Source organism: Anguilla anguilla, chromosome 10 (assembly GCF_013347855.1).
Source record: "Anguilla anguilla isolate fAngAng1 chromosome 10, fAngAng1.pri, whole genome shotgun sequence".
Lineage (NCBI taxonomy): Eukaryota > Metazoa > Chordata > Actinopteri > Anguilliformes > Anguillidae > Anguilla > Anguilla anguilla.
The window spans coordinates 44,337,446-44,355,509 of record NC_049210.1 but is presented as its reverse complement, the minus strand read 5'-3'; the positions used below and the strand labels follow the sequence as shown (position 1 = coordinate 44,355,509).

General features: G+C 41.1%; 1 protein-coding gene and 1 long non-coding RNA gene across 7 annotated transcripts in view; both read left to right on the top strand.

The window, feature by feature from the left end:
* Positions 1-69: 69 nt before the first annotated feature.
* On the top strand, positions 70-7,262 carry LOC118206611. Of its 2 annotated transcripts, XR_004761213.1 has the most exons (5): positions 70-209; positions 315-462; positions 1,325-1,388; positions 2,649-2,697; positions 3,454-7,262. It is a non-coding gene; the product is annotated as an uncharacterized LOC118206611 (long non-coding RNA). The 2 variants fall into 2 exon arrangements; XR_004761212.1 differs by having other exon boundaries at positions 185-462.
* A 1,862-nt stretch (positions 7,263-9,124) lies between these two features.
* LOC118237507 (adenomatous polyposis coli protein-like) overlaps positions 9,125-18,064 on the top strand; it is a 34,963-nt gene continuing 26,023 nt past the window's right edge. For 3 of the 5 annotated variants that reach the window (XM_035436279.1, XM_035436283.1, XM_035436280.1), the window contains exon 1: positions 10,218-10,346. In XM_035436279.1, the coding sequence (XP_035292170.1) occupies positions 10,251-10,346 (96 nt within the window). In that variant the 5' untranslated portion in view covers positions 10,218-10,250. Of the gene's footprint in view, positions 9,215-10,217; positions 10,347-14,116; positions 14,307-18,064 lie in introns of those variants that run through there. The other 2 variants (XM_035436282.1, XM_035436281.1) reach the window with 2 other exon arrangements.

The window sequence follows — 18,064 nt, the reverse complement described above, 5'->3', positions numbered from 1 at the left end:
TATCATAAGCCAATCGAAAACAAAGACGGTGGTCACCGTGTATTTTCATTGGACCATAAGTGCAGAATTTCGTCCAATCGTACACCAGTGCAGAAAAATGTTAGTCAGCAGTGCCGGTTACCTCCGTTTGCCTTCTCCCTTATTGGTGGAGACTGTCTGCTTCAAGAGACTGGGGAATCCTTGGATTTCTGCGCTGTCCTATTCCAACGGTAAGTTACTGTCTATCACTGCTGTAGCCAAAGCTAAAACTTTGGCCTCGGGCCAGTACCGCTAAACATTTTTTTCCCTTTTCATTTGTAATTTGATTATATCAGACCAGTCCCCAAAAAACCAGATCGTCCAAAAGGGCAGGACTACTGCTCGCTCGTTTTGTGGGGAGTTGGTTTTTCCTTCTTTCTTGCCCAGCCGATTGGACCTTTCTCTGCACGAAGTCGAGGTGCTTCTGAAGCAGCAAGTATGGTGGTAAGTAATTGACTGTATTTGAAAAGTGCAAAGTGTTGCAATATTGGAAAAAGCCTGTTACATTATTGCACATATTTTAAGAGCAATGTATGTTGGTGTTCCGATGGTTGTGCTGCAGAATGCATAGCCTAAGTTAAATTAGCGTATTTCTGTCACTTGGACAGCTAAGGTTACGTTAAGTTAGCAGTATCCCCGAATATCTCTTGAATTTCCCTCTGTCTAGCAATGTAGCTAGCTGGCCAGATGCCCCAGTTTTGCTTGCGATGACTCATGCACAGTGAATAACGTTACTTGGTAAAAGTCATCGGAACGCTAACAAAAATCTCACAAGCATTCTCTTCCGCAGGGCTGGCTTGTCGTTTAGGGTTTATATGCGATTGCTTTGCCAGGCAATATCAACTTCATTGTGTTGTGGTTACATGCATTGTTCATTTGCACTCTGTTAGCTGACTGTTCCAGGTATTGGTGCTATTTGGCAATGACAAGGTTAAGAAAAAAAATCGATACGCATAAGAGGTCCTTTAAGGTAATCTTCATCATGGTAATTGACTAATTTTGACAATAAACAGTATGTGGAATTTCCTTTGTTCCATGATAAATTGCTAGGCTTGCACAGGTACACGGTTTTACAGATTGCGCTGCCCTATATTTAGACTCTAAAAAGATGAAGTCATACCTAGTCTGCAGTTGTAAGTGTTTCTGCATCGGCGCGACCAGAAATGCTTGAACTGCAGTTGAATCAAAAGAGATTCCGTGGAAAATGTATACGTTATTGCTCTGTTCAGAAATGCTGCTTTAGGTGTGACAACAATTGCTTATGCATTTTTATTCAGAAATATGCAGTAACTCCTTTTTCGTACAGCGTCCTCTCCTGGGTTGAATACCCAGACACTGCAGTCCCGGAAGTGTCACTGAGGACAATTATGGTAAGATACTACCGTCGTTTTTCAAGCTATGCAAATACATTCATGGACGTGACATTCAGACGGCCAGACCGCCAAGTCTGAAAGGCACAGATGTGAATACACAATTTGACAGTTATGAATAACTGACCTCATTCCTCACTGATGCCCTTCACTGTATGATTGACTGTAAGCCATGTTTCCTTTGTGTGAAGTGCCTCTTATCTCGGGGATTTTGACACGGCTGAAAATGATACTGACTCAAATTTGGACCTATAGGCTTCTGCAGTCGTTCTTTATGATTGCAGGAGGTCTTATATTACCGATCTTTATCAAATAGGCTTAAGTTTTTGTCGTGGAGCCCACTTATTCTCATGTTATCAGCTCGTGTTAATTTGCTAAATATATTGCTGGTGTCAATATTAGCATCCAAAAGCTAGACATTTAATTACCTGCGTCTTCCCATCCATGTAACTAACTACGATAAGGTATTTGGACCTATTGGTTTTTGCAATTGCAACCATTCATTAAGATTGCCAGAGACCTGATTACAGGTCTTTCTCAAATTGCTTTAGATTTTTGTCATGAAGCCCATTTATTTGCATGTTATCAGCTCATGTTCAGTTGTTAGATATAGTGCTGATTGGTGCCAATATTAGCATACAAAGCAAGACATTTAATTAGATGCAAATTCTTAACCATGTAACTAGGATAAGACCTTGGAACATTGGCAATGATACACCCAATCCATTCACAAAACCTGAGTAAAACATTTTGTAGAAGTGATATCAAAAACAATGTTACAGTTGTGACAAAACCCCCACAGGTAATGCCATAAATGTATTGATGGCATTACAGGACTGCTTGGAATTCATGCAATGTGTGGAATGTTATATTCGTAAGTCATATTTATGTAATGTGATAAGAGCCTGCAACAAAAGAAACTGAAATGCCTTTAAAGTTAATGTGATTTTTTAAAATGTATTAGTACTCATAAAATAAAATAAAAAAATGCATGCCTCTTGTAATTGTCAATGGCCACTTTTGACCAAGGATACCCAGTTCAACCAGGAAAAGTACTGTTCTGTACATTACATTTTACAGGTCTTTTGCAAGCATTAATACCAACATAAATCCCACAGTGAAAGGACCATGTCATTAGGCATATATATATATATATATATATATATATGTAAAATGTAAATAATATATATGTATATAATTTATATGTATATATCCATTTATTATCGTGTCTAATTCTTATATAATCTGCCTTTTCTTTAGATTCCAGCTTAAGCGTTCGGCTAAAACCAGCAATGGAGGTTTCCCTAAGGTAAATGGGGCTTTGATAGGGGGGTGAGAGGGCTTATTGCATTGAGGCCATCTCTACATCACGTTAGCATTCATGCTAGGGGGAACACTGCCCCATTATTTCACTACCAGTTAGTTACACCTCAAGGGTAGCTAATGGTGTTAAGCATTTATTGACGCATACACATTCTGTTACACATTTACAGTGACTTTATTTTCATTCTGAAGTGATGTAAGTGCAGTAGATGGTGACACAAACCATAGGATTTGAATCTGTGATTCTTGGGTTCTGATCACTACCATGCCACTTTTGGGACATGTTCATAAAGCATCCCAAAATGGGAGGGCTGACCTGGGATCAGTTTTGTATTTTGTGGCATAATGAATAAGATTAGGATGTGGACAGGAAAAGCCTGATCTCTGATCGGCATTCCTACCCTGAGACACTGGAGACAAGCCCAGGCCTTAAATGATTCCCTCAGACCATAAGCTGCAGATTCACACCATTCCTATGATGACTGTAACAACCACTAAGAAAATTATTGAATATTTAATTTAAATATTAAATGAAAATACTGACAATACACATTCACATTTCTTACAAGATTCCTTTGGTGTTCTATGAACAGCCTTACAAAATGTCTTCTGAAACACACCACAGGATACGATCCAGATCCAGAAAAAAAAACAAAAAAAGAAAACCTGGCCTTCATGTTTTTGTCATGTTCAGTAAATAACGTATCAGCATTAAATCCTGTGCCCTTTCATGTTTTTACAGCAGTGGCTGCGGGGTACTGTTGCTGGCCAGATACAGTACCTTTAAATCAACATTGCTGTCTCCAGACACCGGCTAAATATGTCTGCGGCCCAAACCAGCAAAAGAAAAAAAAAAAAAAAAACCGGCCTCCCTCTGCATGCTTTCCTTCCATCATGTATCTTCCGTGTGTTTTGATTGATTTTTATTAACGTGGGTAGTCACAGCATTGGGGATATTTTGCCCTTTGACGTACATATTTGTGGTCAGTTTATCGCGAAGACGTAGAGCAGATTTTAAGCGTTGTGCATAATGGTCACGGGGGGAAGGATCGGCCTCCTTAGCTCCTGGCTCTCTAACATGTCCGCCGCCAAAACCAACACACGAAGCAACAGGTGTCCCGCTCCTGCGCGCGTTTCCAGAACCATCCGTCCCGGTCAGCTTCGATGTGTGGGTATTGGCGAGGCCATGGTATTGGGGACGTTTTGTACTTTTTCACATTTGTAAAGAATAACATGTAGGTATATTAGGGACTCTAAGCCTTGATGATGCGCAGTTTTTTGGATCAAACATCAAAACCACACAAATGCACACAAATTCCCGATGGACCAGACAAACCGTACTGCTCATCTCTGTTTACAAACCCCACAAGTGGCTCTTGAAGGCCTAAAAGTCTTTGAGAAGAACGTCTTCCACTTACCACACCCAAACAGTTGGGTCAGTTTCTATGTTTTATTATTATTTTTTGCGTATTCTTTACAGAGTTTTACTAAGGCTGAGAGTCCCCTCTTTTAAGTAAAGTACTAATGTCTAGGTGTTTTTATTTGTTTTTAAACTTTGCTAGTATAATTCTATGTTAGCCATGTATGCCACTGTGTGTAGACTAGCTGTAGAAATGCATTGTTTCCTTGTGGTAAGTGACTGAGATGCTGCCACGGATTTGAGACACTGATGAATGGTGCTATTTTGGACTTAAAAAATCGGCTCCTTGGTAAGGTTGCTCCGATGGTATTTCTTTTTTCGTTTCTTTTTTCGTGTTTTAAGAAAGGTTTGGGTTCTTTGTTAGATGGTCGTAACTTGGTGTGGATTGACTTTGATTTTCTGTTGCTTTCTGTGTGGCTTTCTCATTGGGTGTGCGATGGACAAAGAAAAAACAGCAAAAAGCAAATGGCAGCTGCAAGATCGAGCCTGAAAAAAAGTGGGGATGGGAGCAATCACAAAACTGCAGTCTTGGTACCATTTCCCTTTAATAGCTAGCAATCCAATATAATACATTTTCAGCACTTTCTAATTTTATCATTATTTTGCCTTCATGCCTGACCCAGTACTGAACCAGGAGTGTGTGAGTGTTTTCCCTCTTGGATAGTCAATCTAATTTAACTATTTCCAATAATTAGTGAGATACTCTAACCAGTCAAGCTATGTGGGAGGACTAGTACGGTATTCATATGCATGAAATATGATGAACAAATTCAAATTCTTTGTAGTCGAGCTACATGCAACAACACACTAGCTATTATTGTAAACACTGGTCAGAATGAGTGGTTATCGATTGAAGTATCTTTCATACAGTTTACATTTAATTTCATGTGTTTCTCCTTTATTTTAGTGACCTTTGTAGCATTCATTTTTATCTGCTAAGATAAGTGCTTTTATAGCCTTACCACAGCATTCACTTAGAGATGATTTTTTTGGAGGTTGAAAGATTAATATTTATGTTGGCATGGAAGCATCAATCGAGTAGTTTGCTAGCTACCTGTATACGGTAATGCAATGAGTTTTAGGACTAAAATTCCAATTTTACTCAACTTTTAAAAGTTTGTGGTTTTCACATCATGTCACATGATCATTTTCAAATATTCCTCCTGTAGTCACAGTATGGTTGCAACTGTAGTGGTATCAGTCTATAGTGATTTAAAATCTTACAGTTATTACAACAATAGTTTTGTTTAAAAAGACAAGATATATTAAAATGACAAATGTAAGGAGTGGTTACATTGTACAATAAATAAATGGAGCACATCCATATGTTCAGCTTTTTAAAAATGTTTCTTAAAATGGTTTTTACACTATGACACTGCATAAGTATGGATAATCTTCCCATGATGTCACACTTTGGGATATCCATACGATTCCATATCCATAACCGAAACCATGGCTACTAATGTTACAGTAGTACCCCATAACAGTGCCTGATATGCTAAACCTAAACTGTTACATCAGGTATGTTACAATATCTGTCAAAGGATGTTACAGTCTCCAAAATGAGATGGATATGTAGCATAAAGATTAACAATCAAAAGGGACAATCTTTTCTCATGTCTTAAATGGGTTCTGCTGTTATGCTTTAATAGTAATACTTTTAAAAATGAAAATAATCACAAATTAGGAGAAGAAAAAATGCTTATTTTTCACAACTAAATTTATATTGAAGAAATATTGTTTAGCAGTTTTGTCTTTGTCTCCATAATCTGTACCCTCTGCTATTGCATTATGATAACCAACTTGAAAGCCCACATTAGGTTATTGTAGGTTGTCTTATTTTACCCTGGTACAGAACTTTCTAGCTGTTTTTATTTTATCCCTTTTTGTAATTCCTATTTACTGCATGTCTTGTTCTCTTTCTTTAATTTTATATCTGAAATTAAGACTTATCCCTGTTAGAATAGCAATGTTAGCTGTTTTGTACATAGCAAGTGACAGCATTAAACAAGTTTGGCGTCAAGTCTGTTTACTATAGGTATATATACTGTTGATATAGACTACTATATTTACGACTGTGTATAATCAATAAACACCAGCTTTGTAAGTATTGCAAGTCCAGATATTTTTGTGTACTAAACATGATGTACCTTATCTGGGGCCGTGGCTCCTGTAATGTGATTTGTAGGTGTGAAAATGCATGTGCAAACGAACAGTAAAACTCCAGTTGCATTAACTGAGATGAACTGAGTTTTCTCTCTTTGTGATGGTTTTTGTGGCCATTTGAGCCCAGCTGATTGGGTTTTATTAAAGTGTAATTTGGTTAGCGTTCTGGATTTGACACATGAAGACAGCTACCTGCTGTACGTCTTTTGTGAAATAGGTGTTATTTGAGCCATGTTTGAGCAACTAAAATGAGTTAAAAAAAACAGTTGTTCCAAAGCTTGCTCTTGTTTATTAGTTCAATTAATTCAGCCTTAAGATTAGCTGTTCAATCAATAGTTTGTTGCCCACAGCTGTGGACTGAGCTGTTGAGTGAATCAAGACCAACCCAAATCAATTAAGACATGTCTTGAGGCATGTATTAACTGTTAAGGTGTATTTAAGTCATGTTTACATATTTTGAGATTTGTTTTAGAGTAATAGTTATATGTTCAGTACCTTTTTGAGATATCAAGTTTTATCATTTATGTTACATATCCTAACATCTATGCTAAGTTAGAACTTGTTTACAACAGTAGTTGAAGGTTTTAAGGTATGAACTTGTCCACGGACAGAGTACAGTCAAATTAAATCCATCAAATACTGATCAGTATTCTGTTGTTAAATCAAACAAGCCTAATTAAATTGAAAAAGTTGGACATCAGGACTAAATTTAGACCTTGCTCTGGCCACTACAGTTTATATTGGTTTACTGGTAACACTTTGCTATATATCTGTATTTGAAGGTGTTGGATTAATGTGATGCTAATAGCTAAATGGTTGTGATTTTATTGAAACGAATCCCATAAAAGGCTTGCAATTATCTCTGGACTTACAGTATGTTATTTCTAATAGTAATAATAAAGCACTACAAGTATACCATGTATTTTGTCAATTGCAGTAGTTCAATAAATATGCAAGGTCTTAAATGTGTCTTTTGCATTTTCTTTATTTACTTACTGTGAAATTACCATGACCTTCAGACCTTCACTATAACCTGTGGATCAAATTCAGCACACAGCTACTTACTTCAGACAAAAAATATTTCTCTTCAATTTTCATTTAGACTTCCTAAAACATCAAGCTGGCTGTACACACTAAGACTTACTAAAGAGTGCATATGATTTCAGTTGGTTTTTTGGAGGGGTACATGATGCCAGACTTGGTAGTATTAATGCTACAATGAACAAGAAGATTGAAACAACTCATTTGTATAATCCACTGAACTTAACATTGACTTGTACAAACAAAACAAAAAAAGAAGTCTGAAATGGATATTGGGGTTTGGAACTCCTTACAGTTTTTGCGAAATAAGCCTGTCACTCACGAGTTCATTGTCAAAACATAGGAAAATTTCTGCAACACGGGTATGTTTGCCAGCGGAAATCTTCCATTCAGACATAGCAAACAGCACAGTCCTGTGGTAGATATCACAGCCACAGGAAAAAATGGTCTCAACACCTAAAAAACAGGCCCATTCCGCCCTCTAGTGGATGCTTCGTTAACAGTCCCTAAAAGGGACCCATTTGATCTCATTATCTCTGCTCTTCAGAAATGGCTTATGGCTCCTGGTTTGGCCATGCTACATCACATGAGTATCATTTTAATACATACGTGGAGCAGAAGGGATTTTTTTTCTAAATGCAAACTGCACGCCACAATTGATGCCACAATATTTATAATTCATTTTGTAATGTTATTTTGTAAGTAACTGTTTGTGTGTGGAGTGATATTGTTAACAAACAGGCTGTTTGAATAACTGTTACTGTGTATAATTTACAAACGCTGCAGAACGCGGTCTCAGCCAATCGGCATCCAGGGTCGAAACAACCGGTCTCATGACATTGAGTTAAACAAGGTAACTTGACTGGCACTAACAAAGTCTTACCACTGGAGGGTGCAAGCTTGCTTCATTTAAATGGCATGGTAAAGACACGTCAGTTCTTATTTGACTGCACATTTACATTTTATTATACTGTATTTTCCCTTATATACCTTAAACACGCTGACATGGCTCTGATGTAGAAAAGCATGTTAAGGTAACAAGACTTTTAGATACAGCATTGAGTAAATAGATATTTTGGAACATGCAGTGGAATGTAAAGTTATGTTGAACATGGCACATTATCATTATAATACTGCCATTGGTGGTTTATTGCTATGCCAGCGTGAGTTTCCTCCAGGTACTCCTGTTTTCTCCCACAGTTAGGTTAATTGCAGAGTCTAAATTGCCTCTATAGGTTCGAGTAAGTGAGTGAATGGTGTGTGTGCCCTGCAATAGATTGGCAAACTGTCCAGGGTATATTCCTATACCTCGCCCCAATGCTCACGGTATTGCATAACATGTTTTTCTACTGTCAAAAGCTAATTAGTAAGATATTTACAAGATATATCAGTTCATTAAAACATTAGCATTAATAGGTTTACTAGTTAATTATTAACATATAATAAAGCTGGGAGCAGAGAGGATTGATTTGTTTTGCCAGGAAATCATTTCAGATCATGAACTTGCTTTCCAGGGAACTTAAAACAGATAATCAGACGGAGACGGTAAGTGGGAACATACATACATGCATACATAAATGCATCTATCAAATGGAACAAAATCAATCAATCAATCAATCAATCAGTCAATCAATCAATCAATCAATCGGCAGGTCACTGATATAGAGTGCAGCCAGATTATTTAGAGAGTTCAAAGTCAGCATCAGGATTTTTAATATGCCTGCATGGGACTTAACAGGGAGTGTACTCTGTGAAGGGTGGCAGTTATGTGCCAAAAAGTTTGTCTGTGAAGGAAGAAGTCAATTTGTTGGGGAAACCCACAGAGGGGAACATTGCAATAGCCGAGCATTAGGCGTGGACAAAGGGTTCTGCAGAGGTGAGAAGAAGAAATTGCCCAGAAGGTGCAGTGTTCCTAAAATGAAAATATGACACTTTGACCATGTTATTTATATGTTGATCAATCGAATGGCAAGTTTGTTATCCAGGATGACCGCCCTGGATTATGGACAGAGGACGAAGTGGACCAGATAACCATTAATATCAGGAGTGGGAGTGGTGTTTTGTCTAAGCTCTTCAAAGGCATAACTTGCCGGATTGTGTTTAATATGAAGGAGTTTGAGATTGTCTATTGTTTAATGTCAGAGAGGAATTCAGTCAAAGTTGGTGGGGTGGGGTGGGGTGGGGTGGGGGGGGGTCTTGAAGTCAATTGAAGAAGCTCTCATTCAGAGCACAGCTTGGCTGTAGCCCAGGTACTGTACGTGTCTCTGTTACAGGAGGAGGCTTGGATTTGAATGCGACGGACATATACAGTTGGGAATTGTTAAGCACCGCCTTAAAGACTGTAACCACTGTGTTAAATTCCAAGCCTTTTGCCCAGTGGCTTAGTCCTTGCCTCTACTAATGAGGTCTTGTTGGGAAAATGGCCCCATGCTGAATAGCCCGTAATGATTCTTGCAGTTAAATTCAACAGCCTATTCAGCCGCTATTCAGAAGCAAAGCATACGAAGACCAGTCTAAATGTGTCAGCATCAGTGCGAAATGCAGTCACTGGATACAAAAGCCCTTGGATACAAAAAAAAAACTCTTTCCCAGTTTAACTCTCTTTTCTTGCACATAAAATATAGCCTTGCCAAAAGATCTTCTTTCGATTCCATCTTCATTCTACACAATACAATACCGCACATTTTATCCAAGAGGATTGGAGACAAAAGCTGTGCTGAGCAAAGATACTGTACCTTTGAGAGATTGTCTACTGAAGGACGTACAGTGACAGCTCGGAATAGTCACAGATCCATATCCGTAACCGTTTCTGTCTAACTATAGCTTTTCTTTGCCCTAACCACACAGCACTGATTTTAGAAAGCTGTGCGCAAATAAAAAAACGTCTTCAGAAGCTTTTTCAGTCTTCACGCATGCGCGATCTGGTAGCATTCAAGACATCAATATGGCGTAGCGGAGGAGTGGGACCTCAGCGAGGTGTTTGGGGAAAAAAATCGGAGGCAGACAAAGTAAGAAAGTTTCGTTCAGGGTCATTTACCGGGGTTGGTGGATACAGAAGTTATTTGGGGATATATTGTTTTCTCTTAGGTGGGCTAAAGTATTATTCTAACAATTTTCTTTGGGTACATGATGTGTTTACAAAAGTCAAAAAGGGGACAGCTTTCTAAGGAGTGTTAACATTAGCTAGCGAGCAACAGTAGCTCGTCGAGCTACGTTAGTTTACACTGGAAAGGTAAAAGTTAACTTCGCTGTGCTAACATTACCTGATCTGTTACACTAACACTATTGTACCGTGCAGTGTTGGAAACTTGGAAACACTTTTGAACACGAATGTAGCTACTGTGTCCTGGAAGCTAAACTTGAATGTAGGAATATCTGACTATTGTCAATAGTATTGAGCAAGATTGCGAGCGACTTGGACTACCAGGTAACTTATGACGTTAGTTGGTAAACTGTGTAGTCCATATAAACGTATCATGTAGCTAGCTAGTAATGCTCTTGTTAGCAATGTAGCTATGGTTGATAGTCTAACGAGAAAACCAGCGATGCCTTCTAGTTTAAAAATCGATGTTCTCGCTAGCTTGAAATGTAGCTGTTATCAACCTGTAGGTAACTTGGCTAACTAATGTTCCTTTAACTCCGGTTTACGTTTGCATGACTTATCCTAACGTTATCTACGACCACAAGCAAAGGATATTTTCTTGTCTTGATATTATCTTGTTGAAGGGTAACGTTGTGTATTGTGTTTCGGTTGTTAGACAGGTTAAGTTTAGGATGGACTCCTAAATTGGACGGTCTGCAAATGCCCACTGCAACACCCAGGGCAGCAACAGGATGTCTAAATGTACGTGTGTGTGTCTGCATGTGTATATGTATACTTATATAGGAAAGAAAGAAACAAGCGATGTCAGCCTTTATGCTTCCTTGGGTTATTTCATTGTTTAGTAAGATAGTTAAAAATTGGCAGTATTTTTCAGAGACCTTTACTTTACAGGTTTCACCTTTGTGCTCTGGTTTACATGCATTGTTTACCAATGAGAAACCACATTTTTTTTTTAGCTCGGTAAGAGAAACGCGTTGGTCAGTTGGATTGGCAGTTGTCAAACTATCCTCGGAAATGTTGGCCGCTGTATATGTTAAATTACATAACGAGTTGTTCGGTCAGTGGCGAGTGATATTGTAGGAATTGGTTGCCCTTGAGATCACGCCTTTTCGCTGTCTTGAGGAGACATGCTGCAGCAACTTCTCTCATTGTCACCCTTTCGTTGTCGACGGGCATTTTGTTGCGTGACAAACCAAATGAACTTCAGATTTCCAATTTTGATTTGTTGAACTTCAGGAAAATGTTCTAGATTAGATGCTGTGGTTTATTTTCAGACTGGAGTGTCTTTGAGTGCTTTCATTCCCATTGTTCAGTCTCTGCTTTTTTCGGAGCAAAATTGCTCCATTTCCCTGTACAACTGTACTTTGTCCCAAGCAAATACTGTACGCACATTATTGGGCTAGGGCTGTAAAAATGATAATAGCTAAGCCATAATATTGCTCTCAGTGTCCTAAATTGAATGCACTTAGCAAACAAAGGAAGAGTAAACCATTGTATAAATGTCATCTTGCATAGTTGTGGGCCAAGCTCACTTCCTGTTCCTGTGATTTCTGTCCTGTTGAAAGGGAGGAACTGAGCTGGAGTGAGGTTCAGGATGTACGAAATTACCAGGGAATTCTGGTATGTAGCTAATAACTGTTTTAGGGAGTAAAGAGAGTGGAAAATTGGTCGAAGCGATTGTGTTTAAATTGAAATTCCAGAAACCCAGGAAAGCCTGCATGTAGCCTGCATCCTCTAACAGATGTGTTTATTAGAACTGTGGCACAGAACCCGAATAATAAAGTTTGTGATATCCTGTCATTTACATTGGCCAGCTTCAATTGATATCAGTCTTCGAATTAAGACATAACTTCCTTAGATAGTTGTCAGTTTTGAATGTGCAAGTTCAGTTTATCAGAAGGAGGTTCAGGATACATTGGAAAAGGATGGAATTATTAAACAAGCTTTTAGCTTTGCAGAAAGGAACACAGCCTAGGATTACTTTATCGGGGCCCTGAAGAGGCTTGCCTAAAAGGTTTCGGATGACACGCTGTCTAAAGCTGTTTGGGATCTACAGTCTGGGAGAAGCTGATTACAGAGCGCTCTGGTTATTTATTTATTTTCCCCTCCTGCTAACATCAGGGGAATTTATGGCATTGCGAATTCTAACAGATTCCGCTGCTCTTTGGGAGAGACTGAGTGCGGAACTGAAGCCAGCGTAACCGAACACCGCCGCAGAGACCGAAGTGAGACGACAAAAGTGGCATCCAGTTGCACGAACGTCCTTTGTGTGCGATTTTGGCCAGGTCAGCTTTTTTGTAAAACCGTTAGTTTGTGTAGTCGGCTCCCGTCCTTTGAAAAAGCTTTTGGTGCAGGCTGGGATGGCTGGCAGGAGTGACTGACCTCATCACAGGTTCAAGTATGGTTGATAGGATTCCTTCAGAATTAATAAAAATTTCACAAATCGGCTGATTAATTATTTTTACTGGGCTATATATTAAGATTAACTGTCTAAGAATGAATCTATATTTGAGATGTAAAACACTGTACAAACTGATGCATAGATTCTGCATACTATAGCCAATTGAATTACGCAGATCCATCACACTAAGTAGCCTAGATCAGATAAGCCATTTATGATAAGTTATTTTATAAAGCAAAATGATGAAGTTCCTCAGAAGTATGTCATGTCAGTTGCAGTCTTATCACTTTGCACTTTTTAGGGTCAAGCTCACACAGCAGACAAACAGTTTCTTGCTATATACCTGACTTATGTCTTACTGGTGCCTGACCAGCAGGGGTCACTGGCGTGCGTGATGCATTGTAAACCTCGTCAAGTTAGACCCTCCCTTCTCTGGCTGACGTAAGATCCAGGTACAGTTGGCACAAACACTAGAACAGTGCCTCAACATCCACGCACTAGAACAGTGCCTTAACATCCACGCAAAAGAACAGTGCCTTAACAGGATGCGCCACCCGCAGCCATTCACTGTTTGAGGCAGCAACATTCACTCTCCATATCTGAGCGATGCTAGATGCTGACCCCTCCCCAACCACTTTAACAACAATTAAGGAAAGGTTCAGCAGGTTTTAAAAGGACTGCAGAATTTCCCAAGTCATTTGTAGATCAGTATGTTTGGGATGCTTGTCACAGTTTTGGTTATTGTTTAATGCTGCTTGTTCAAATGGTTGAATTCTTATTGATTCCAGATTTTAAGGGATGTTTTGAAATTCTTTGCATATTTCTGTCTTGATGGTGACTGTACCCTTGTTTAGTGCATCTGACTGGCTGTCATTCTGTCCTACCAGGGATGTTTCTGTTCAACCTGCTTACCTCGCAGCTACTGCTAGTCATTTTTCAGGCTTTTAGTGAGCAATTCCATCCTATTCAGATCGGGTCATTGTTCAACCGTCCGCCTATCAACGTCAGTACCCCCAAACGGACCCGATAAGAAAACTCAGTTGAGATCAGATCAGATCGGTCTTATGCCCACCGTAGGAAACAAAGGTTTCATGCTGGAACGTGACGTTTGGGGTGGGTCCGGTCTTGTGATTTTTAGTTTTTTTTTGCGGCGCTCTGACTGGAGGCTTGGTGGCAGCTGCCGTGACCTTCGCGGGGCTGGAACGGGCTGGCACCGCGCCAGACATCTGCCGGATCGCGCTGCGCCCGCCACTCCCAGACAGAGGCTTAATTGACTCGGGGGAAGCAGCTGTGTAATCTGCTGGAAGCAGGCCAGCCCCGCATTGGCCACGGAGCCGCGCGGCAGCGCCGTCCGGGCCGCGCCATTGGCCGAGAGCGCGGTCACGTGACGCGGAGCGGCTGGATGCGCCAGCGCTCCCCGACACAGCGACGGGAAGATAGAATGGAGGCGGACAGCGAAATGGGGTAGGTTTTTGGTTTTTGGGGAGGACGGCTTGGCGGGGGGTGGGGCGGCGGCTTTTCCGCTCCTTGACGAGGGCGGCTTTTCTGGGGGCCGGGGGTGGGGAATAATGGCTGAATGGAGAGGGGGCTGCACGCTGGAGCCTTTTGTTTCGGTGGACTGTGTGCGAGCGAGCGAGGGAGAGGAGAGGAGAGGAGAGGGGGAGAGGAGAGGGTGTGTGTGTGTGTGTGTGTGTGGGGGGGGTGTCTCTCCTCCTCTCCTCCGCTGTCTTTATCTGTGGCCAGGCAGGGCTGAGGGGGAAAAAAGGGACTCATTGTGCTTAAAGGAAAAATGCCACTGGAGCGGGGGTGGCGGCGGGGGTGTGGGGGGGGGGTTAAAGATAAATGTTTATGGCGAGCTGCGCGAGGCCGGCGGTACTGTAGCGCGGTCTCGCTCGCTGTCATGCGCCAGGGATGCGGAACAAAGCGGACGCGCCGCGGGGTTAGCGCCGCGGAGTTAGCGCCGGGCCCGCCTCGCCCCCAAACGCGTCGAGACGCACGCGTGGGGCTGCTGCCGCCGCTCGCCCCTTTGTCCCCCGGCCCGTCCCGCTCGGTCCCGGGCTGCGTGGCGTCGCGGGACGCGTGAGGGAGAGCGCTGCTCCTCCACCCTCCCACCCCCCCGCTGCGCGCCCTGCGTCTCCATTAGCGGTCGAACCGCGCGGTGTTGGCCCTCGCAGGAGGCAGCGAACGCGGCGCCCCGTACCGCTCACTGCAGCGGCTGATCGGGAAGCTCTGTCACAAAATGGGATCCTCTTATCCCGGGGACCCGACTTCCACAGAATCCCGTGGCTCAAACGCAGGCAAACCGAGCCTGGAAACCCGTGCGAACTCGGGCAGAGGCGTCTTACTAATCGACTGCTTTCTTTTTGGGGAAATATTTTGGGACGTGCTGATGCATTATTTATGAAGCAGTCCATTCTTCCTCTTCTCGCTGTGTTTGCCTCATTGCTGCAAACCCTTTGTTATTGGAAGTGTTCACCGTTTTAATTAGCCTGTGTGTCAACCCAAAAGAAAAAAAATGTCTGGCTTGTGCTGGGTTAAAGTGGTTTAATGAGGCCTATTAGTTGTGAGGCGTTGCTGCTTGCAGTGCTTTGGGGATAATGCATTTTTAATTTCATAGGTCTGTAGATTAACTCTTACTACTCTCCTGCATTATGACATTTTGCTTTATGTTTGGGTTTTGATAGTAAGTGCAGTAGTACCTCACCCTTTACATTTCTGGTGATGTGTAATTCATTAAGCAGCCGATCTCCAGTATTCAGCACCTAATTCCAATAGTACGTTATTCTTACTTTAGGCCTGTTCGTCCTCCACATGAAATGACCACGCTAACTGTGTTTCAGGCTATATTTTGACCTACAGGTTGGTTATTATGTATGACAGCACATTGCGGATCGTACAAATTCTGCATGGAGAAGGTATCTCACATATTTATTTAAATCTCTTGGAATTGCAATATTTCACATCTGAATTCTACTATTAATCGTCCTTTGAGTCTTCGACACATGTAGCTTCCCTTGGGAGTGAGCTGCTGTGCTTATTTATCATTGGGAGCATGTATCTGCCATTACTCCTACATGCTCTGCTTTCTGTAGATAAAGTGCAGTTGGCACATATAGCCAGCAGGCTACTGCATCATGCTAGCTAATCACGTAAATAATGTAACTGATCCAGCGGAATTCTGTGCCATTTATGTGATTTTTCTCCTCAATTTGCTACACACAGTTTGCTTCTATAAATGACATTCACTTTAAGGCCAAAGTTTGCATAATTTGTGTATCGAAAAGGCAGCAGCTGTGGAGTTCTTCTCTTAAACACTGCAGATGAATACATTAATAATGCTGTGTTTTATTAATGCAGTGTTTTTGTTGTAATTGTATTGTTATGTTTACAGCTTGCTAGCTAGTTAACAGTTGGCTGGTTGAGCTTCAAAGCTAATGCTAACTACCATTAGTTGGTAAATTGGCCTGTGGATTAGATCACAGTTTACTTCCTCTGTGTTTGACTTTTTCCTGTCCTTCATTTCCAACTGATTTATATTTTCTGGCTTTGTATCCTCATGTGCTACCATGAAATGATGCACAATCATGCAAAAACATTTTTTAAAATGTTTTAATCACAACAAAAGACAACCTTTCGCAACCCTGCTGCTTGTAGGTTATGTCAGTGATGAAATTGGATGTTTCAGCACCTTTGACTTCATTGTTTGTGAGCTTGTAACACAGTGACACAACATTCTTACTTCAACTCTAGAAATCTGACAACTTTTGTTGCCATATGGTGTTACTCTTGTGCGTGCTCCTAAATAGGTTTTTTTGTTGTTGTTGCAAGAATTAGCACTGCTGTCAGAGTAAGTAAGAGCACAATCCTGCATGGTCCACATGAAAATGTGCATCTTCTGATGGAACTACGTTCAGTAGATTTGCCCCATTTTTTACCCACGCCAAGGGAGGTTATGTAATGATGTCCGTCTGTCCGTCCATCCATCTGTCTGTCCTCCCTTGACAGACATATCTGGAAAATTAATGGCGGATTGCCATGAAATTTGCAGTGCACATTCATGTTCCCAAGTGGAAGAAACCAAATTGATTTTGGTGATCCCATGACCTCTCCTGTAGCGCCATTGTCAGGCCAAACATATCTCAAAAAGTAATGCTTGGATTGCCAATACATTTTCAGTGCACATTCATGCAAAGGGAACACTGTTGTGCATTGACCAGGGATCCAGGGGCCTACTGTCATCAGATGTTGGCTTCAGATTAAGCAGCACTAGCATCAGGTTGTTAGTGTTTGGGACCTTTTGAGCAGTACTGATAATTCTGATTTGAGGGGGCAGAAAGCTATCCTCTTGGGAGAGTATGTACTTAGGAAAGCTGCGTAGCACCATTGGAAGGGTTGAGGGTTGAGGTGAGGGTTGGGTTCACGCCAGGGCCACGTACAGGCACTTTAAATGCGTCACCATCTGCCCCCCAGGCCACTGGACAGTGTAAAATCAATGAAGCCATTTTGTGGATGGAGTTGAGTGGAGGTCTCCCACTGGCGTGTCATTACCTAGGAACCTGGTGACAGTGATTGGCTGCAGCGGGGTGTAGGCTTGCCCCACCCCCCTTCCCACCTCAGAATGTTGACCTGGGCATTGGAGTCCTGTTCTGTCTTCTTCTTCCAGTGTTCTTGTTGGCTGTTACCAGTAGGCACTGCATATTTGAATGCTTTATCGTGTCATATGTCTTTGAGATCAAGGCAACAGGTCCTGGTTGTATGTTATCCGATACTACAGATATTTTGATTATTTGAACATTAGGACATGTTTATAAAGGTGCATTTATTTATTTCAGACTTGGGATTTTAGAAAATAGACAGAAAATATAGCTAGTCTTTTAGAAAATATATAGGAAATAAACTGCATTAGGAAGGTCCTGCCACCAGGACTGGCAAATTGAACTCAAGCAAATATAATGTAAAATATAAATAATTTAGCGCTGTTCTGCTTTAGAGTCAGAACTGTTGCTTTACAGTGAAGTGGCCCTAAATTATTTACAAACTAGAGATTGTCTGCAATAAGTAAACTGCTGTAGAATTCCAGAATCTGCCCGAATACAGACTGTGTAAGATTTCAGAAGCAGTTTTTTTCCCCCCTTAATACTGTTTCTCATTACATGCTGTCTCAGTCTGTTACTTAAATTGTGAATTCACTCTGGGTTTTCAGCCTCTCCCCTTGTAAATAA